At 42.6% G+C, this 23,116-nt stretch overlaps 1 protein-coding gene across 1 annotated transcript; it reads right to left on the reverse strand.

The window, feature by feature from the left end:
* Positions 1-1,393: 1,393 nt before the first annotated feature.
* Positions 1,394-22,205, reverse strand: man2a2 (mannosidase, alpha, class 2A, member 2). Its single transcript, XM_080504400.1, has 22 exons — positions 22,003-22,205; positions 21,264-21,521; positions 20,796-20,940; positions 19,574-19,745; positions 19,198-19,325; positions 18,691-18,864; positions 17,970-18,156; positions 16,079-16,256; positions 15,579-15,781; positions 13,991-14,173; positions 13,678-13,792; positions 13,473-13,543; positions 13,212-13,377; positions 10,701-10,937; positions 10,347-10,469; positions 9,977-10,091; positions 8,861-8,994; positions 8,615-8,756; positions 8,136-8,269; positions 7,091-7,285; positions 5,408-5,521; positions 1,394-4,281 (listed from the first exon to the last, which is right to left on the reverse strand). The coding sequence occupies exons 1-22, from the start codon at positions 22,132-22,134 to the stop codon at positions 4,129-4,131; spliced, it is 3,459 nt and encodes a 1,152-aa protein (XP_080360526.1). The 5' UTR covers positions 22,135-22,205; the 3' UTR covers positions 1,394-4,128.
* Between the last annotated feature and the right edge of the window lie 911 nt (positions 22,206-23,116).

Below are 23,116 nucleotides of genomic sequence, written 5' to 3' on the forward strand. Positions count from 1 at the left end.
TAAAATAAGACTTAGCAAATCAGCGTTTGCTGATTTCACATTTAGATCAATTTGACGCTGGTCTTATCTCTGTGTGTGTGTGTGTGTGTGTGTGTGTGTGTGTGTGTGTGTGTGTGTGTGTGTGTGTGTGTGTGTGTGTGTGTGTGTGTGTGTGTGTGTGTGTGTGTGTGTGTGTGTGTGTGTGTGTGTGTTCAGTCTGATACTGAGGGATGAAGTTAGTCGTATCTTCACTCTTTGTGGAAGCACAGAAAAGGTTGCGGCACAGCAGCAGATTCAGAGTCTCCCCACCACAGACTGCCACTTCCACTCCCATCTCTCTCTGACATCCCGACCACCAAACTTCTAATATATTCAAAGTCCCCTTTTCTTTTCTTTTCTTTTCTTACTTCCCTATAAAGTAATGCCTCTCATGCCTGATCAATGCCGGGTCTCACAGGTTTTGTTGTGTTTTGCCGCTCTTGTGATCTGCAGAGTGACGTTTAGTGTTTCAGGTCAGCTGGCTGACAGACCGTCCAGGTGAGAGAGTGAGAGAAGTCCACCGCTGACAAGTGAAGCATTGGTCATGTCTGAGGGCTGATATCTCACTGCACCTATCCGACAGTGACAACATCTGCACAATAACTCAATGTTGCCCCCTACTGATGGAGAATTAATGAGCCTCTTTACCAGTTCTGTCAAAGACCACAGAACAGCATACAAATGAAGTGGGTTCACTCATGCAGGGGTGGTAAAGTCATTTTAGTTCGGGGGCGGGTTTAGCATACAGGCCCCTTTTGATCTTGAATGGGTTAGACTAGTAAAATGACAACATAATAGCCTATGAATACTGATTAAACATGTTGCTGTTTTGGAAAAAGAAGTGCGAGCTAATTATTTTTTTTAAATTCTAATTTAATGGGCTTTTTATAAGACTACATAAGAAAGTAATCTCAACTCCTTTTTGCCAAATGGTTTCTCTTCAAACCATGTTGGAAAAAGCCTGTCAGTTCTCTGCAGCCTTCAGCTTGCATGCTTTCATTAATTCACCAGATGATCCTGATGTTCATGTAACCTTGCCAAAAATAAAATAAATTTTACACTTTAGTGTTGAGACACATCACCTAATCTCACAAAATCTCTACAATGGGCACATCAGATATATAGACGCTGCTTAGTTAATATCTATTGGGTCAATTTGACACTGTGATACTATCCAGTTGGCCAGGTTTGATACACCCTGGCTACAGTGCATCAAGACTGCAAAACATATAAGAAACACCAGATTCTTGCTGCGTTCACACAGAAAAATGTGTCAAAATTATATAGAAGCAATGTGTGATCATTTGAAACGTCTTTATTAGATGTCCCCTCGCTCTGCAGCTTTGACCCACCATGATTAACAAATACAGAAAAGACAGTCTTCATATATTACCTCTGAAGAAGCAATAACCAGCGCTACAACAGATATCACATTTAATTAAAAAAATAAAATAAAATAAAGGAGACATTTCACATACAAAGCTCCAACACACAGCAGGAGAGGAGGTAATGACAAGGTTATCAGACACCAGGAGAAGAGAGATGGAAGCAGCAGGGAGGTCTGGACACACGAGTTAAGCACAGCTGGAGGGACAGACGGATTTTGTGCGGCGGGAGACAGCAGACAGTTTTGAAGTGCAGCGGATCAGACGTCGGGGGTCAGAGGAGGAAACAAAGCAGCGGGCCTCCTGTGGAAAAAGTAGACGGTGAGCGGGAGTGAGGGAGGATGGCGGAGGAGTACAGAGAGTGACACGGGTGGGCTGCGAGGCGCGAGGCCTCGGCTTCAGACATGATCCTCCGCGGCTGCTGTTGAAGGCAGATTCTCCGGAAAAGGCAGAGCGCCTGAAGACAGAAGCTCTGTGGAGCTGAAGCCATAAAGAAAAGAAAAATTGATGCTCGTTTTAAAGGAACTCACTCTTTCGTGGGGAGGAGCCCTGTGTGAAGCCGCCCAACTGTTTTCTTTGTTTAAAAGGATCAGTTCTTTCAAATAACACAGAAATATGAGACTCGACTCCAGCAGCGTTCAGCCATGATTTTTTTCGTCATGTGACAAAATGTGAATGTGATCGTCACATTAAAAAGGCATTTCCAGAGACAGCTTCCACTTTTTCCGTGTCTCATGCCATCATACCAGTTCCATACAGGGGAGAAATCCCACTTTGTGTTATATATGCAATAAATTATAGACTACGTGTTCATATTTAATTTTGTGCAGCTGTGAGAAGTTGCTCCACTTCTCAGACTACACTCAAAATCTCCTGTTTCTAAACACACAAACAGGACTTAGAACACGGAATAGAAAAATATTTTCTGTGTTTCAATTAGAAATGTGGCGACAATTAGTATGCGGTTTGTGTTTATTCTTTGCTTTGTTTGAAACCGTTTCCAGTGAATTCTCAACGGTGAGGTCTGTGGGATGTCCACAGAGACAGGGATGCATTTCTAACGGAAAACACACCGACTGGATCCTGTCATTTTTTTTTTATGCACCAAAACAGGAACCCGTAGAGATTCTTGGTACTGGATATGACTGTTTTTGACATTAATTAGTGCCTTTTTTTCTGGCAGTGTTTTAGTTTTATTGGGTGGAAAAAATAGGTAAAAAAAAAAAAAAGATCTTTTTCAGCTTCAGTTAAATTTAAAAATCTGCTCCTGCTGTCTTTTAAATCTTTACAGATGCAATATTTTAGCGTAGTAATTTCACAAAATGAAGTGACAAAGAACCCTTCTTGGCCTCTGGGTGTTATTTCATAGAGTTGACAAAGAGTCAATTGACGCCCCCAAAATGATCCAGACCTCTCACAATGATCGGTTTCCTGCACATCTTTCTAATTTTGCATATCGGTGGAAAAAAAGGCATTTGGTTTTCCATTTATTGGATGAAATGACCCCTTAATTAAAATAATGAAGCAATCTGAAGCTCATTTTTCCTGTAATGACAAGATGCTCAGCACAGACACCCACATTAAGTGATGATACCTAACAACACTACGAATGGTCCCTGATTGTGCATTTTAACCTCGATTCATCCCGAAATGGAAAAAAAAAAAAAAGACAACCCCCAAGTATCCACATAAATGTACTCTACACACACACACCAATATATCTGCTGTGTGATATATATATATGAGGTATAGTCTTTGTCTAGTCTTCTACTGCATACAGTATGGACACAATCCAGCCTCTCAACGGTCGAGTACAAGCACAGGAATGACTGACAAGAGCGTGAAAGAAGAGGACGAACTAGCTCCACAGTTTTCTCCTCAGGCGAGAGGAATCTCAGGAAGAGGGTGTGGAAGAGTCTCCATACTATCTCCAGGCTGAAAAAGTGGACAGAAGGTAAACAGTCATCTGATATGATTATTGATCACAGCTTTATCGAGAAGTGACCGCAGGAGGATCTGCTGGATCCAGACAGCTTGAGCTTTTGCAGCTCAGGGCTGAGTTTGAGATGAAGGGGCCGCACATTCTCTTTGCTGCATTCAAGTCTGTCAAACAGAAACTTCAGTCAACTCATGGGTACAAAAGAAAGTAATTACTCTCGTCTTCGGCGAGTACATTAATTAAAAAAAGAAAAGAAAAGAAAAGAAAACTCATACACCAAATAAAGCTTTGTAAATTGCACTCTGATGTGGCACCAGTCCCGGGACTCCACTCTCTCCCCCCTCATTAGGAGATATTTACATTCAGTAGTTCAGTCCAGGATGGAGCGAAGATAGAAAAAGACACGAGTCCGTACAAAGCAGAACTAAGAGAGAATTCATGTTTGATTGCAGAGACAAACAGATCCCCGGCTGTATCTCCTGAGTGATTCCGGCAGTCCTTGTTGTGATGGAACAGCTGCGCACTCACTGGGGATTATAAGCTGCTGTGTGAGAAGATCAGTCACGGCGATCGCCTGCCCCCTGCTGTGCAGTCAGTCCTGCTGCAGACGACCCCTGCCTCCCCGAGCTGGAATGTTCACGTTTCGGAGAGAGAGACCCAGACCCCTCTGTGTCCAGTCTGTGGCCCCACGCGGGCCTTGGCAGTCAGTCCAAGGAGTTTCATTTTTCTTCTTTTTAGTAATTCGTTTTTTGTTTTGTTTTTTAATGCCGTTAGTCCCTCCGGCTTTTAGCGCAGCTTGAGCTTGAAAGCAGAGATCTCCATGGGATCCAGGCTGATGGTGGAGTCGTTGGCCAGAGGCGTGCTGGAGTGCAGCAAAGTCAGAGACATGGGCTGGAGCAGCTGCAGGTCCAGGTTCTTGAACAGTCCTGCAACACTCAGCTGAAGGTAGAGGGCAGAGCATTAGAGGGGAAACAGATTTACTTCCTAGAACACTGCACAGAGTGCTCAGTAAAGGTACCGAAGTGATACGAACAAATTAACGATGAAGAAAACCTGGAGGAACAGATGCTGCTTGATTTAATCACATTACAATCAATGCTGATGGAGAGAAATTAGTCATCAAGGAGCTGTTTCTTTTTTTTTTTTTCCTCTCTGCTAGATTTATTGCTTGGTACTTGAATCTGTTTGGAGATGTCGTATCCACTGATGGTTTGTATATAAGATTTTTGAGTTTGAAATCATAGCTGGAGCTGATGAATGTAGTGGGATAAAAGCAGCCCGTAATAATGCACTTTGTCATTTCTGGAGAAATCTTTGGACAATCTTGAGGATTTGCAGTGACAATTAAAGTGAAATCAGTCTGTGAAAGCACAACTTTGAGTTCATGTATGAATATCAAATAGAGAATATACATGTTATAATACCCAACCTAGTGCAGCTCTTCAAGAAAACAATGGGTTTTTTTGTTTGGTTTTTTGTGTCAAACAGATAAAGCATACAAAGCTAAAGCTTGTCAAGCCTCATTCACTTTGCCTTCAGTCTCTCTGTACCAGAAGAAGTACTTTGTGCAAAATGATGCAAATGAATGATTTGGGGCTTTGGTGAAGTTCAGTGAAGAGTTACAAAAAGGATAAAAGAACAAATTTACTGCTTCACTATCATCATGAAATATTGCTATTCTCAATAGTTAACTCTCTGGTGACTACAAGGACCACATTTATTTGATTTTCTGGCTGTAGAATTGTCAGAAAATGTGCAATGAGCGAGAGCTTCTGCCTCTTTTATCCAAGATAACTTCAACTTTCAATATCTGGCAGTCATTCAATATTATTGTGTGTAGGTTTGCAATAGGGAACAGGGAAGGAGAAAATGGAATTAAATGGAAAAATGACTTTCACGGTGTGGCTGTGTGACTGGAGCAGTGTGGTTTGACTGATGGCAAAATAAATGCGACAATATACCAGGAAACTAAAGTTATAGTCAAATTAAGTAACTCTACAAAACAAATCTTTTTTTTTTTTTTTTCAGATTCTCGTGTGTATGTCGTGCACGTTTCAGCTCAGACCTGTCCTTGTGTTGTGGTGCAGTTGAAGCCGAGGTTCTGAGCCTCGAGGCCGCAGTCCAACGTCAGGCGGTGGAGGATCAACGCAGTGTACGGAGATGGAGACTGAGGGTCCTGCTGCTCACACGAAACAGGAATACACATTTGCATATCCAGAGTCAAACTTTTGGTTTAGTAAACGGGTAGAAAGAGAGGCATAGGATCATGTGTGCACTTTGTGAAATTGCCTTTACAGCAGCAGAAACACAAAAATACACCATCTCACATGGGTAATGAAAATGTTTCCACCGGAACGAAGCGGGTGCTAGTTCGGAGCCAGGGCCAGACTTGGCATCAGTTCTTTCTCTTTCCATTGCCAAAGCCCCAGCCTATCAGGGGCTAAATGGGTGCTTAGCTGGCCCCACATCCTTGCTGGGCAAGAGCGGGGGCCTGACACATCATCAGCTGGGGGCGGAGTTATTGCTACCTACAAGGCAGAAGAGATTCTGAACCTGCTTTCTGAAATTTACAGCGAACACGGAGCCCCAGAGTGGTTATAGAGAAAATTATAATAATAACGCGTGGGAACAATATAATAAGTCGTTCCCTCAAGTTAATAATGCGATGGAACGAGATAATTTAATATGCAATTGTGGAGCCGGTGGCTCTCGAACTGTTGGTGCAGAGCTCCTGCACTGTTCTGTCAGCTGCGTCAGATGTATGATGTAGAAGCAGTTTTCCATTGTTATTTCACGCTTTTCATCGTAACATCATTGTAACCAACTTCGCTTCTGATTCATCAGCAACTAAAAAACAAACTAAAAAACATAATTCTGTAAATGAAAGCTTGGATATTTTCTCGCCACAAAATGTGCTTTTTGATGGCACTTCAAGTGAAAGAACTTTAATCAGCGTGTGTTTAAGTAGGTTGCCATTAGAAACGGCTTTAGAGCTGCGTTCTTTCATTCTACACCTCCATTCCTCCTAATGCTGAAGCATTTGATTCAAACACATCCAGAAATAAAGTGAAAGGAACAGAAATTCCCAACATACTGCAGAAATATTGAAAAATAAGCCCCAAGTTCATTCACGCGTTATTTATTTTATTTTTTACTCTATGGCCACTATTTTTGTGTTTTAAATATGTGTTGTATTTTATTGTTTGGAGCCTTGTCAAAGATAAATTGCTGTTACCACTTGGTTCAGACTTATCTGTCTGTCTCTCTGTCCATCTATCCATCGATTCCATCTATCCATCAACCTCTGGGGCTTCTGACTAAAGCAAGACGCGTGAAAAAACACCAATAGAGCGACGAGGAGGCACAACGTTTTCTCGCTCTCCGGTCTGCATCCGAGGTTCAGGCCAGACCAGAGCGACCTGGATGAAACCAATGTTTACAGTCTGTCTCCTCGTACCTGTAGAAGCACTACATTTGTGGAATCAGTTTTGGAGTGACGCAATGATGCGGCTCTCACTTGGCCCCGTTGACAATGGAATTACAACCAGTTCTTTGGCAGAGCACATTTAAGAACTGGCACTGGCACTGGCACCGGCCCTGAACCATCTCCTGGTTCTTTTTGATGGAAAAGCCCCATCTGTGTCTCTCTATTTTAGAAAAAAAGTGTGATTGAAGATAGATTGATGGATTAATGCATGTGCGATGGGCAATACACTGCAAGTGATGATTGTTAAATCCAAGATGTTACCTGGTTCTGGATGCTACGTAGGTTCATCAGGTGAAAGTCACAGGGGAGGAGGGACTTGAGAGGGGCGAAGGTCTGAAGAGGGGGGATGCCACGTCTTTTGGGAAGGACGGGCAGCACCAGGACCTCGTGGTTGAGGACCGCGTTGGTCATGTGGCTGAGTACAGATGGGAAGCTGGTCGCTGCGCTGTCCATCATCTGGGTGAGGGCAGAGGGAGGGAATGAAACGACTGCGTTCAATGATAATGTAATTATTATAGCATCATCAGTGGTTCACCTCTGGAGACGCACTGATGCTGCCACTACATGAGGAACGGGCTCTAACGACTGTGTCAGAGTAAGAGGTGGGTTTCTAATTCCAGTCCGGACAGACACCGCACTAATCACATTGTTGTGGTGTCAGATTTCAAATTAAGAACATTACAGAGTGTCAGACGTGATGCTTTGTGACACGTTGATTCATCCCACGTAACATCAGCAGCATTAATGAAGAGCTGGATGATGAAACTACTACCAGTGAGTCGGTTTCTCTGCCAATGCACATTCAATCACTGGATAAATAGTACAATTTGTTTCTTTAAATGGCGCCGTCACAGAGATAAACTAGTCTGGATATGGCTATGAGGAGTAGGGAGGCAAACAATACACAAAGAGAAATATGAAAACTGGCACTATGACTATGGATCCAGCTATGGAGCAGGCTAACAAGCATCTTCACTGCTGCCAGACCAACATTACCTCTTGAACTCCATCTTTGAAAAAGGTTGGGAGGAAAGAATGAAACAAGGACGAGAGTTTGGCAAAGACACCATTGTGCTGAATACAGTGGACAAAAAAAAGGAGAGAGGTAAAAGAAAATGAGAAAATGAAGGAGAAACACATGATAATGGACACTGGAAAGTTATATGAAGAAAAGTGTAACTAGCCAAACTGACTTAAGAAGGAACCGGGTTACATTCTGCAACCTTTCCCAGAATCATTAAACACACAGTCACACGCAGGAGTTTCAGAAGTGTTGATCACCCAGCTGTGCCGTCACATCACTGACCTTGTTGCCGGTTGATCTCCTCTCCAGCAGCAGTCGGAAACGGTTGGCCGTCTTCTTGTTGTCTTTCAGGCCCTGACCCAGACCGCGATTATCATCCTGCATCAGTCGCCGGTCCATAATCACTTCAAGTTGGCCTGCAGGGGAGGCGAGGGGAGAACCACCGTGATGCAAAGCCCGTGTATCGAACTTTCAGACCTGAGTCGATAAATACAAACACTCCGAGACATCCATCATTTAAGACCGCCGCCATTATTCACGTATTGATGATAAAAGGATTAGCTCAGTGCACAAACACCTGGGTTTAAAGTGTTTTGCTCTCCAAGAACCTCTTGAGGGAGAAGAGCATCAATACTGTAGTGCAAAAAGGCAAGACACAACTAAACAAAGAGGGATACCAGGCACTTCAGACGTAACTCCCATTAAAAAAAATGAAATGAAGATGCATGACAGGACATTAACTAAAATGAAGTGAGACAGACCGCTTTCCAGGCTGCTGACACCCAGAGACTGAGCCGTGTGCAGCGTCAGGCGGTGGTTGCCGTCCTGGATGTATGCCTGGCTGGGCATCGGATAGAAGTTGGCTTGTAGGGGAAGTTTCATATAGTGACGACGAGGTTGCATCTACCACAGAGACGTCAAACTATCAATCAGGGCTGCGTCGTGGCAACATGTCAACAGCAAGTGAAGGAATACTAGCTTGTCGTGTCACACAAAGCTTGACTGACCTGGAAGCCGTTCAGGTCGGTGTAGAAGGCGTCTCCACTCTGGATGTCCGTGACCAGCCGCATAGCAAGCTCCTTATTGGTCTGATCTCTGATGTCCACCATGGTGCTCATGTCTATCGATAACCCATCCACGCCTGGAAACACAAAGCAATGACAAGTTGAGGAAAGGGAAAGAAAAAGTCCTTGAATAAACAGTGAAAACAGAGGAGACATGAGAGAGTGGGAAGATGCGATGTAACAAACTCTCAACTGACGGCAAGTTAGAATTCACCTGATTTACCATGAACAGACTCAGTGAAGTCTTTAATCTCAGAAAGCAATGCCGTCAGTTTTAGAGAACCATTTCCTCTCCTGTTTTTGAACAAGCATTTTTGATTCAGAGTGAACCTTTTCAAGTCGAAAGTGTAAAAACAATACAAACAAATAATATCTCATTATTACAGGATGAACTTAATCTCTGAAATGAAATATTGATCGAAATATTTGGTGCTTTTTCCTATCAAAAGCTGCAATTTTATCAGATACTGACACATACGCCATTTTCCAGACATGCATACGATGTTCAACTTCCCATTTGTCCCACCTGGGAAAGTAAATGGCTATTTTTCTTCTTCTCCCATCTGTTCCACTAAAAAGCCGCACATATGTTTTGGTATTGTGTGGGCAGATTAGACAAACATACCAGATCCTCCCACAAGGCACAAGTGACAGTCAAGTCAAAGACATGCTCAGCAGCCCCTTGAACAGTAATGAAAATCAGACATTTTCCCGAAATTGTTGAATAGCTCTAAGAAGTAAATCAGTTTGTTCCACAAAAACATGATTTGGGGTTAAGAGTTAGCTGGCACACTATCTCTAACCATATTGAAACAATTTTTAATGCTTGAAAGAGGTCACAGAAATATCCAAAATGTTACAACTGTGGCATTTCCTCCACATCAGTCAATTCATAAAATGAAAAGACAAAACATCATTTAATTTACATTGTCCTTTTGCTAAACAGACCTGTATTGAATTATGCCATCTGGTGTCTTTGAAGATTAAAAAAACAAAACAAAAAACGCTTTAGCAAAAACAATTTGAACAGACTCTACTGTGCATTCCTGCATTTAATACCTGGCACATTGTGGATGCGGACGGTCTGTTGAAAATGTTGGTAGTGTGCCACCACCTCCGAGAAAAGAGGGCCTTCCACGACGCGCACCACAGGTGGCTCCTTCTGGTTGTAGGGCTGAAAGCAGAAGAATAAACGGTGCACTCATGAAGAGAGTATGTGCTAAGAACAATGAGGAAGATGAGCCAACTCCAGAATGGAAAGTGAACACTTTATTGTCTTTAAATCATGAGGAGATGAAGCTGCATCCACTCCGCCTGCGCTCCAGCCCCGAGCTCCCTCAGCAGGATACAATAACACGACACACAGGGGGGATTCGATCAAAGGCTTCCGAGAGGCAAATAAACATCTGAGATGGAGCCAAGAGAATACCTTTGCTTTCCCATCAGGCAGGAAGAGGTAAGCTCCACTTTTGTCTTTCGAGGGACGAGTGCCATAGACCATGAACTGCATCTGAACCTTCACTTCCTGAGCATCGTCCTTTCGCTTGATGCTCTGCACGTGGAAAAGTGATTGAGAAAAAAAATACAGGAATTAGACAGGAGATGAAAGGTTGTTTGCGCAGCAACAAGACACGCCATGTTCACTTTGATCAGACAGGCCAGACACGTTAGGGAATCAAACTGGTGGCTCATTCCTCCAAAAAGATCAAAGTTAGAATAGATTGGTAAATCCTCCATACAGAAATAAAGTCAAAATGATTTAAAGAGCTGATAAAAGGCAAACCTCCAGCAGGCCAGTGGTCCCAGAGAAGCCCAGCGTCAAAGACTGACTACTGATGTAGAAGGTTTGAGAGTCGGACTGCTGGGAGCGCACAGGAAGTGGATCTGCGGCGCGGGCGGTGACACCACGGCCCGACAGCCTGAGCAGTGTTTCAGAGCGCAGCGTCATGGGCGAGTCCGCCGAGTCGTACAGATGGAAAACAGCCAAGCCGAGAGGTGGCAGACGAACCATGAATGTCGCCTGGAGAGCGAGATGGGAATGAATAATTATACCAAGACGACTTGAGAACAGAAATCTGACGCGACAAAAACAGCACTCATTCACATTCTGTTAATCCCGGCTTCAAGTGATGACCACAAGGCATTAATTAAAAGTTAAAAGCATTTTCATTTCAGCAACAGAACTGTAATTAAAATGTGATGAGAGGTGGTGTTAATGAGAGTGCTGTTACATTGTTACAGCAAAATTCATAATTTCAGGTGGGAGGAGGCTGATTGGGCAAAACAAATTAAAAGTAATTGCACAGTTACAGAGAACCAAACATCTTTACACGTATAGATTCAATATATGATGGGAGCTTATTTTCTTCTTCTTTTTTTTTTTTAATTACCAACCTTAAAACTCTTCTTGAACCAACGCATTAGTATCATGCAAAAGGTAAATATGGATTTGAAAGAATTATCCGAACTGTGCTTTGATTTCAAATCCTTCGATCAGTAAATATAGGTTCAATGAAAAGCTGCATGTTGACTGCAACAGTATTTGGATAGATGCTACATATCAAAAAGGACCCCAGCATGGATGGCAGGACCCAGAATAATATCATCTCGCACACAAAGAAACCGATTCGTCTTCTTCCAAGGTTCTCTGGCATTCATGCTGCTATTGTTGATGCTTTTGGTGGTAGACAGAGCAGAATACAACAAACTGATGTGCTGTGTATTCTGACATCGAACCGTCTGTGACCTTGCTGCTGGTTTACCGATTTTCATACCTGGGGCAACTTTTGATAGATCCTGACCACTGCAGATCTCAAACACCGTGCAAGAGCTGCAGATTTGTTCCCACCCAGCGTTTAGCATTTACAATTTATCTTTTGACAAATGTGCTCAAATCTTTACATTTTCCACCTCTCGCGTGCCAAATCTGAGGACAAACTGTTTAGCCGCTGTGTAAGAGATCCCTCCTCACTGACAGAAGCTATGACGAAGAGACAATATGCATTATTCAATTCACCTGTCAGTAGTTATACCGTCATGGTGAATCTTTGTACACTCACAATATTAGCTACACTTGTGGACTCAATACATATTTCACTAAAGCATACAATTGTGATAAAGATGTGAAGATCATGTTTACAATCTATTATCTGAGGTTTTCACATCCCTGAAAACATCCTCCCTTCTGTTTAACACTACTCGCACTCTGGTCCCAAGCAAATGTCGACGTTCAAAGTGCATCAGCTTGAGGAATAAAGGTGATTTTACTTTAAATGTGGCTGGCCTGAGTGTTTCAGAACCTGCTGATCTACCAGACATTTTCTGCACAGTCATCATTTCGGTTTAATGGTTTTGGAGCAAAAAAAAAAAAAAGGATCGTTGAAGCGGGAGGTCACAGTCAAATTGAAAACAAGAAAAGCAACAATGGCCGTAACAATCACTTGATAAAACTAAAGCATTCAGCAGACACATGGTAACCTTTAAGTCAGATGGACGACAGAAGCAGCAGATCAGGAAACTCCTGAAATGACAAGTCGTCCATCTGTTTTATATTGCACTCCCATAATAAACAAGTAATATGAGAACACGTATGCACACAGACTGGCCAGTTCAGGGTGGGGGTGTTTTGAATAATCTAATCCGATCCAGTTCAATAGTTCGCAAATTCTGCTTTAACAGAAGGTTTTGCTTCAGAGATGTTTAAATATGAATATGTTCATTTTTCAGGTTGCACTTCAATGTGTGGTTGAGCTGAACTGCATCATATTAAGACCCCCTATCGACATGCATGGGAAGAGCAGGATATAAACTCAATACAGTTCAGCATCAAATGTAAGTGCATTTCAGCAGCTCTCTTCTGGTTTCCAAAGATGAGCATGTGCTTTGCATGTTTAATTTGGCCTGAACCTTTACCCTGATATAACCCCAGATAACGCTCGGGGAGCGCCCAATACCAATCCAGACTACAACCCGAAAAAGGTCACATTTAGAGCTGTTGTAATGGAGTACATGAATTTTGAGTTGTCAGTCTGTGCTTGTTTGAAATCAAAATACTTCTCATTTAGGAGCTACAAATGAACCACATTGACAGCCATTCCCAACTCGCCGTGTTTGCATAGCCTATATAGATTTTAAGACTATTCTCCTGCACCGAACTCGTGTAACTTTAATGACTTTCTTCTGAGCCGTGAGCCTGTCACACTGCTTCTCAGTGCACATTACGGCGGAGACACCAACAGAAGAATGTGCAGACTCTGCTGCTGTGCGAGCAATATTAATGAAGTCAGTTCCTTACCTCAAACACCTCTGCACTCATTTGACTAGCTGAGCTCCACTGAGCGCTCAGCTGCACGGGGAGGGTCTGCCCGTCCTCGGTGAGCACCCGCACCCTGACTGTGTTGACCAGCGCAGTGACCACACACAGCCGCTCCTGCTCAATGGGGTTGAACAGAACAAGGTACCTGGCGGGGGAGGGGAGGGGGGGTCAATCCTGAGCACCGGGATGGTGTTGAAGTGGCCAAGGAGATGAAAGATGCAAGAGGGATGCAGATAATACCTCGGTCCTGCAGGGTCCAGCTCGATTAAAGTGCGCTGAGGCAGAGAGTCTTGAGTGGCTCGCCTGTCATCCTGCAGGAGAAGAAATAGAACACACAGGACACACCGAATACTCAATAAGAAAAAAGACTTGCAGATTTCTTTTTCTTTTTTTTTTTTTCCTTTTCTCTGTGATAAGGTGGCAGAAGTGTCCACGTTTACCGTACCGTCTCCAAGAAAGGTTCAGTCTGGTAAAAGCGATAAAACTCCTTGTTCTTCATCACCAGGAAATGAGCAGCATTGACGATAACTCTCTTCAGCCCGATGAGGGAACGCAGCAATCTGAAAAAGAGGAAGAGCAAACGTCTCACTGCAGCAGGCACAGGAGAGGACTTGCAATTGTGCCTCAGTGTATTCAACCGGCAAGCAGAGATCAGCTAGAAGAGTACAACTGGAGATGGGAGGAGGATGGGTTAGGAAGGAAAATACTTTCTTTTTTTAAATAAAAACTTTTTCTTCCAAAAGTTCTGTAATTCATACTTTGTGCCGTAGTCCACAACAACATTTTCCTTCGCAGTGCCAGTGATGGCGTCGTGATGCTGGAACAGACCGACTGACCGCCTGGCATCGACCAGCAGGGCATAATCGGAGACCGGGTAACGGCCTTCCATTCCTGAATGTCGGGCGTTTGCTACTGCGAGGCTGTAAAGGATCTCCGCCCCCCTGAAGCACAAAAGCAAACAGTCGCCATTGTAAATGACCTTCACAAGAAATGACACAGGAGCTTCTTTTGCTTTGTTTGAAGTCACAGAAAAGTGTCAGTTCATAAGGGAAATGAACTTGAATCCCAATGTGGGTCCCTGCACAAGACCCTTGACGTAATGCGGCTGCACCTTCACATCCCGATTGGTCAATGTGGAAAAAAAAAAAAGAAGAAGAATTTCCCCAAGGGGATTAATAAATTATTTTTAGTTTAGTTTATATATTATAAGCCTGATTTATTATATTAAAGGAAAACATCACAGAGCATCAGAGATCTTTATCAAACAAAATAGTTTATGTGCTGGAGCCTGTAGATTATAGTCCATTGCACACAGGTTAAACTTGAAAATAAATTATTTAACAATGGACACAATTATGGCGACAATTAATGAATATTTCAATAGTCAATTAAGCATCGAGTATTGATTTAAGTTGACAATCATTATTGGTGGAAATACTAAATGGCTCTTTTTCAGCCATCAGCTTTTTAAATTTATCATGAGCTTGCAAAAAGTAATTAATAGAGAAAGGGAATAAGGTACCTCATTCAAATATAATTTTTTAATCATTTATTCAGCTGCTGTAGGCAAACGAAGAACAAAATGCACCACTTAAATGAACTGAATGCTACAGTGTTTTCAAACTGAGGTGTCTACATTCCCAAGCAAGGCCAAGCAATTGTAAAATTGTAATAATTGATTTGAAACAACTGTGCATTTTTCTGCTCACATGATGAGCGAGATACACTAGTCAAAATTTTTCTTTTTTTCATGGTAAAATGTTTTGAGATGCATGGTGCTGTGTCAGCCATTTTGCATGTTGTTTACATGGTGATGCACATTCAATACATATATAAACATACATATGCAAATCTGAGCAGAGACGTGGAGGAAAGAGGATGGCCTATTTTCTGTGTGGAGTTTCAATGTTATTTCTCTGTGTACTCCATCTTCCTACAATAATCGTGAGGCATAATTGACGCGTTTGAACAGCGTTTTCCAGCCCGTGATGCACTGGCATATGGTGACTTCCACATTAACAGCTGAACGGGGTCAAATCACAGGAGACAGGCTGCATTTCTCAATCGTTTTTGGAAGGACTCTGGTTGATATTAAGCACGCTCAATATTGATACAGCTGCCAATCAGAGTCCAACCCAACCCTGCTCCCCCGCTGCTTACACGTGTTTGTACTAACCCTGCACCTGACAAGCAGGGTTAGTGTTAATGGGCAATCCAGTGTGAAAACAACTTTGGAAAAAGCAGGTATAGAAACTTGTGGATAAAACTACTAATCATAAAGTCTAACTAACCCATCCCAAATAATGAATATGCCTCATCAATAATGTCTCAATAATTACAGCTCACCTGAGGTGTGATTCGATCACTCGGTCCAAGCTTTTGTAAAAGGGCCGGGAGGTGAAATACCCAGTCCAGTAGTGGTCCTCTCTGTCTGCGTAGGCAAAAAAGTCCCCGCTAAGCACAGGGAAGTCTGCCGGTCTCGATCCCTGGGCGACGCCATGTGCTTTGTATACAGCATTGAAGTAGTCAGACAAAGTCCCAAACTGAGCCTGGATGTTAAAAAAGAAAAACCCAAAAACAAAAGGATAGAAAATAAGTCCTTCATTATCATTCATGGGCCTTTCATCTTATGCAGCATCTTCAGAAATAAACATCAAGTCACGACAGATTCTTCAGCCCGTCAGAGAGTTAAAATACCACTGCATGATTCATCAGCACTAGAAAGGTTGTACACTGAGACACTTGGTACGCTTGCGTGCCGAAAAGCACGAAAACAATGAGGGAGAAGAAAACAACACATATATTTGAGAACATAATCTGTGACAGGTGAATAAAGAGTTTCTCACTTGAACATGCATCTCAGGGTGAGAATTCATGTAGTCAAACAGTTTCTGGTAGTTCATGTATTGCTGATCCCACTCCAAAGCTTTGTCATAGCGGAAGTCGTCTCCCAGAGGAACAAGGAGCACCTTGCTGCGGTATAGTTTAGACTTTTTCCGGTACTGATCCAGGAGCAGGTGTGCCCTGATTAAGAGAGAGACAAAGTGTACGGGTAGAGGGGGGTTAAGTAAAACTGAAGGGGCATAATTCTTGGCATCCAAGCGGCTCTGCTTAACATATTTTCTACAAAAATCACATTGACCTTGGAAAAAGAAATGGGGATCAAATGAGCCCTGGGGGTGTATTCCACTGAAAAATGTCCTCTGGAACGATCTTCAGGACCTTTTAAAAGCTGCTTAATGTGACGGCGAGACTATCAGCAGTCAATGTCTGTCAGCCTTCAATCATGGGCCTCCTCTGGCTCTTGTCCCTGGCACACATTCAAGATTAGTTTGTTTGCAAGAGACCAATACTATGCAGCAGCAAAAAAAACAAAAAAAGAGTGGAGGACACTCCGGTGCTGATTTTGTTGACGTAAACATGAAACAAATACATATTTGATTTGCAGCCTGGAGATTTGTTTATGTAAGATTATACCTTGATAGATAGTGAGAGGTACCATTTACAGCTGAACATTAAACGTGATGCTCCCCGACGGGCAAATTATGTAACGGATTCAAGTTACTAAACAACCCGAAAACATCTTTTGCATTGCTGTACCAACATTTTATACTCTGTACTCCGGGGATGCTAATGACTTCAATTTACGGAGCCTAGCCCATAAGTAAATTAAATTCAAATGTCATTTCAAAACTCATTTGTTTAGTCAGGCTTTACTGCAGTGTTCATTTAGTTTGTGTTTAGTCTTTATTTACTTTTTCCATCTGACGTTTAAAAAAAAAAAAAAGTTTAAGCTGCCCATTAGAATCCTTTATTATGATTTTAGGCTTTATTCCTAATAAGTTTTCATTTGTAATGATCGTAATCTATTTATTAAAGCAATATCTTACATTTCACTTTGTGCAGTACTTTTTTTTTTTATTAAATACTTAGAAACTTTTATTTCCAAAACTTCTTTGAGCATCCATTCTTCTTGTAGGTTAATACACAACTGTGCAGTTTTTAAGTGTGTCTGAAAGTAATGCAACTCCAACAAGTGACAACATTTCCTCCAGATTTCCTCAGTAGCAAACTGTAACAACCCCAATCAAACTGTGAATGTCACTCAATGCCATCTTATAGGGAAAGGGAAATTTGTTGTTTACTTTACTTCGGCTGTAGTAGTGTGTCTGTTATGAAGCTCTTTGGTGTGCACTGAACTATTTAAAATGTGGCCTGCAAAGAAAGCTCTTTAAAAGTGCAAAACTGGCCATGACTGCAGCCTCTGGATGTGCCGTCAAGTATTTATCTTACATCGTCTAGGTCGATACATTTCATTGGCATCAAAGTGCCACATCGATCTGTATTCATGCAAATTCTGGAGGAAATCAATGGGGGTCGCTTAGTGCACATGAGCATGAACCCTTTGGTATTTCTGAACATTGTGTGGCTTGCTCATTGTTTCAGCGCTTACCTCGAACCCTTTAAAAGACTGACAGACTGAATTATTTTCATTGCCATGTTTCATGTGGGTTGATGTGACCGGAAAACGTGATTTCGCATATAAAAACTATTCCCTGAACTCAAATTCTTCTCATCACTGCATGACTCTTTCCAAGGAGCCTTGAATCAAACTAAAAGCCTTTAGCCTTTTCCAAATTTTGATTGACTAAATGTGCAGGTCTCTGCAGCCTGCCAATATAACAACAACGATGGATGTGACCAATATTCACAAAGATACACAAATTAAAGACTCACCTCTCTGCAACATTCGCCTCCACCACAGCTTTTGGAGGCACCTTCCAGGGACAGTTTATGCGGCCACCCGGCAACCTCTTGAAGTCGAACTGGCAGCAGATTTTGGGATCAGGCCCACAGGTGTGAGGCACGTCGTAGCTGTAGAATGGCATCATGTGGCAAAAAATGTCTGTGTTGGACTCTGTATCTGTTGGGGTAGTGAAAGAAGACAGGACAGCATGAGAATCCATGCCGATTAGATACGAGTGAGGTTGATATTTGTGATTGCAGGCTAACCACAACTGAAAAAAAAAATATATATATATATATATATATATATATATATAATCTGGCAATGCAAGATCACACCAATTGTTCCCTGGGTATGTTCAGAAATGCAACAACAGAAAGCAGTGAAAACTCACTGACAGCATGTAATCACAAAAAAAAAAAAAAAAAAAAAAATACAAATGGATCCACATAAGAACTGACTCTTCTCGTATTCAAACCATCACACGGATCTTGTTTATCCATTAGGCACAAATGAACAGTAAATGTCTGGCAGACATCCAATTCATTTTGAAATAATAAACACAGTTCACGTGAGACCAAGTCACACTGGTTGTCCTCCCATGACTCTCCTCCCTCTCAAAGGCCATGGCAAGTGGCATGACTCATTTGCTCATTTGGCAATGAACTTAACAAAGCTAAGCACAAACATTGCAGGCTCCGGACCACTCACCCCACGCCTGCCTCCACATGAACTCCAGACTGCGGGTGGAGGCAAAGTGCTTTTTAATGGAGTAGTGGACCCTCTGGATGAGCATGCTGGTCAGGTTGGCCCTCTTCAGCAGATAGGCCATGGTGGCACTGTGACCAAAGGGGTCCACGGCCCACCCACTGCGAGGAGTTACACCTGTGACAGCAGGCAGACATTTTTAGGCTTAGAATGGAATAACAGAAAGGAATGCATCTCTTAGGAAATCACCAATCACAGCGGGATAGACTGAATGTAGCACAAAACATTTTATCACCCACTGAGTGAGCGGCTACATCTGCAGAATGCAGGATGACAAGCTCAGATTTCATTATCAAGCACGGTGAGGAGTGCTATAAATTTAGGTTGAGACTGCTGTGAAAGTTTGACAATTTCACAGGCAGTCTGAGCTTTTTGAGTATTAGGGCTTCACTCCTTCGAATATAAATGACAATTCTCGATGAAGAAATTATTTCTATTTGGATTGTATACCCAGATTCCTCTCCAGCCACTGATGCCCTTCAATGAGTTGGTCTATCATGGCAAAGTAGTGAACGTTGGCTTCGTCAGTCATCACCCAGCCTCCTGTCACAATCTCAAGCTGTCCTCCCAGAATCAGTCTGTAGAAAAGAGAGGATTAGGAAAACAAGGTGAGGATAATCCAGCCCTAAAGAAGTGTAGTCACATTAACCAGATAACCTATTTTTAGAGCTTCCACAATCTGCCAGCAGATACCACCCACTGAGAAAAATACAGTTCTTAGAGCCAGCCAGGCATCAAAGAGATCTCAACTAATTTTCAGGGTTTTTTTTTTTTTTTAAAGAGGAATAAAAGGCAAAACTGCGTGCTTCACAAAGCTGTGACTCACTTGCGCATGGCCTCCTGTTTGTGTATGTCTGCAGTCTCCCACCACTTGGAGAAGAAAGAAATCTCAGACCAGATGAACTTTCTGCGAGGATCCTCGGCCAGCTTCACAACCATGTTGTTTAAAATATGTTGAGTCTGGTCTGTGAAGTACTTGTCAAAAGTCTTGATCCAACCTAACAACACAAGAAGGACAACACTGAAACAATCTGCACTCCCACCTGGCCCTGATCGAGCCTGCCGATAGTGAGCCACGAAGAAAGGGCAGGTAGAAACTCATGGCTGAGGAAAAGAAAAACTGCTGCAAAAGATCAAAAATAAAACTCATATTTTATTCAAGCAAAGCTATTCCCTTCAGAAACCTATTCGGGAGAGTGCCTTCTCAAAAAAGTGCCTAAAAAGCTCTATAAATGTTCCACACGACCATACCTGTAACCTATAGACAAGCTGTCAAGTATTTATACCGCAACAAAAATGAATAAATTTTATAGGATCAAAGCTCAAGTAAATTGGTACCCTGTATGGAAAAGCTCAGTGCACATCAACCTGACTGCTATGCGATATGAAATCTTTCAAACTTGCTTATAGTTCGACAGCTTACATTGAACTCCTAAAAAGACGTACCCATTACCTGTATTAAAGACTTTCATGTGGTTTGATGTGTGCTAAAAGCAGGATTTCTATTATAAACTCAACAAACTTTAACACTTAAGACTGCATGCAATAATCTTTCCAAACAAATAACTTTGCAGCTAAATGTGGTTGGCCTTTATCCACTGTTGGTGGACATAATTTGCAGATCCCTGCAGCCTGTCAACATATCAATATCTGTCAAGTTAGAGAGCATTCTGCACCAGCTGGTAAACAATTTTAATGGAAATGTCAGTCTAAAATAAAATTGCATTAAATCACTCCCATAAACAGCTGCAGTTTTCCAAAGGCAATAGTACCTTAATTCCATTGTTTGTGGCTAAGCCGTCAATCATGTCAGCATTATGCTAATAATAATGAGGGAATGCATCAAGTTGTGAATGATTTTTGCATCCCTGTAACAAGACTCCCACTCAGCAAAGATCCAGAATGGCTGTGTCGACTCTTTGAAATACATTTTCAACCTCCTGAAATAAACTTTGGTCCATTTATCACGTTTTGGGGCATTTTTCTTTTTTTTTGGGGGGGGGGGGGGGCACCAAGACACAACATGTAGATAAATCCTTAACGCTCACCTGGATCATTGTGAGAATGAGGAACCACAAACACCTGCAGTGGTTCATTGTCCCACTCTTCAGGTTCATAAGTAATGTCGAAGCCTTGTTTCCACACGCCGCCATCAACATTGTCAAACTTTAGAAGGGAGTACACGTCCAGCATCTAAAAGAAAAGAAGCGCTTGGTCACTGAGCTCGCAAAACTACACATCCATCCATCATCCACAATTTAAAAGTCACCCATGACCCTCAAACATGTATTTAGACAGTGCATTGGGGGGGGGGCTGGAGTACCCAGAGAAAACATACACACACCCACACCCAAAGGAGCCCTTAATGGACTTGAATAGGTGATATTCTTGCTATAAGGCGAACATTGCGAACCACTACACCACCCACACAGTAACATCTAAAAGGTCGCTCCAAAAATGACATGCACATTTCAGCTTATCAATCCCTAGGAATCTTTAGAGTGCACCGAGTTTACCTGCACGTCTGCTTGACCGTGGCTACCGACAGAAAATTGGCAATCCTGGGGCTTGACGGCCAGGAAGGTGGGACGGCCATCGAAGGGTAGGACCCAGGAACCATTGGCACTTCTGAACGGCAGGTGGCCACTGGGGGAGACAGCACCCGTGTCTGTGAGCTCCATCACAGAGTCCTTTATGTGGCTGATGATTTGATGGTTTTCTTCCAGGAGTTGCTCCAGCTGCTCTATCCGGTTCTGCAGGACGGAGATTTGGCTCTAGAAGATAAACACAAACGGAATAATGAAAATAAACACGCACCCCACTGCTCAAAAACATATCTGCAGATCAAATCCACGTGTGCAGATTCCTCTTTTCTGTGAGAGTAAACAAGCTCTTTGGTTTAAAGTTTGAAAATTGAATGGTTTATCAAAGGTCGCACATGCCATAGGGCAATGAACCTATATCAGTCAGAAAATCTGTCTAAATCTGTGTTAAAAAAAAAAAGAACAGCTGAATCACTGCACTCTTCAGATACATTTAAATAATGAGAACATTTAAAGCCTTGCATATAAGAATGAACAAATCTGAGTAATCATTGGTCAGGCCAGCTATATAGAGGTGTTTCTATTGATTAATGATTATGCGTAGCTCCTACTGCCTCGACAAAGAAAACTAAATTGAGAATTCGAATAAAGTTCAAAGCAGAAGAAAGTTTTCACACATGATATGCCCTAACAGCACTGCAGTGACTCTTACCCGTGGAAAGTTCCCGCCACTCTGTCGCCTTGCAGGGTCATGCTGGACTCGATCCAACATCAGATACAGTGAGAACACAGCCACACAGAATATGGCCCCTCCACACACTGTCACCTGTTTCCTCAGCTTCATCCTCTTCCAGAGTCGTCTTATTTCCAGGACTTCAAATGGGTTTTTTTATTAGGAAATGACCTTGGCTGGAGTTGTTCTTTCAACAATGGGGGTAAAAAAAAGTCCTTGAAAACTGGAATATAATCCTTCACAGTGGACAAAAAAAAAAAAAAAAAAAGAGCTACACCAATATTAATGGTCAGTTCCACTCCTGTGATACCGCCAGCTTCCACTCACCATACTGGAGACCACAGCAAAGGAGGCTCCAGCGGTGGTGGCTGTGGAAAGGGCTACTAAATCAGCAATAGCTGGCAAAAAGTCTGATAGTTTGGGCCAAACCACAGCCACCGGTGGTCTCCTTCAAAGTAGCTCTTGTGCTCCACCATCCAAATCGATGAGATTGCAGGAAAAGGAGGGGGAAAAAAAAAAAAAAACAAGCACCACACAGAAGGGGGCTTAAAACAGGGAACCTAGTGTCCCTGCTGCAGCATCATGTGTGTGGCTGTGGGCCTGCTTCTCCTGTTCTCAGTCCCCACTCCCACAGCCCAATCTAATCCTCCAGTACAACCACAGCCCCCCCTTTGCTCAATTGGCTTCCAGTGCCATAACAGTTTGCACACGAGGCCTGTGGTGGTGCAAAGAAAAGGGCTGGTGGAAAAAAGACCAACTTGGCCGAGAGTAGCAGCTTTTTAATCAAGCCTAAACTCAACCCAGAGCAGCTCCAGGAATTAAAATGAGACAAATGTCATTCTTCTCTCAGTAGCATAGTGACTGCATATCCACTGTGGCAGCCTGGGTAGTGCGTCTGTCCTTGATCGCGGGTGCCAAGTTAAAATCACTTTAGAGGGTCTTCTTCAGCTGTTGAGAAATATTTAGATTCACGAAGGGAAAAAAAAACAAAAACAAACATTCAGTATACCATTTCAGAAGACAGACCATCATTGACAAGAAGCACAAGTGACACTTTGTTTAGGATCTGGCAAGCTAAGCCAAAAAAGGTGCA

The sequence above is a fragment of the Blennius ocellaris genome (genome assembly GCF_963422515.1).
Source record: "Blennius ocellaris genome assembly, chromosome: 11".
In the NCBI taxonomy this organism is placed as follows: domain Eukaryota; kingdom Metazoa; phylum Chordata; class Actinopteri; order Blenniiformes; family Blenniidae; genus Blennius; species Blennius ocellaris.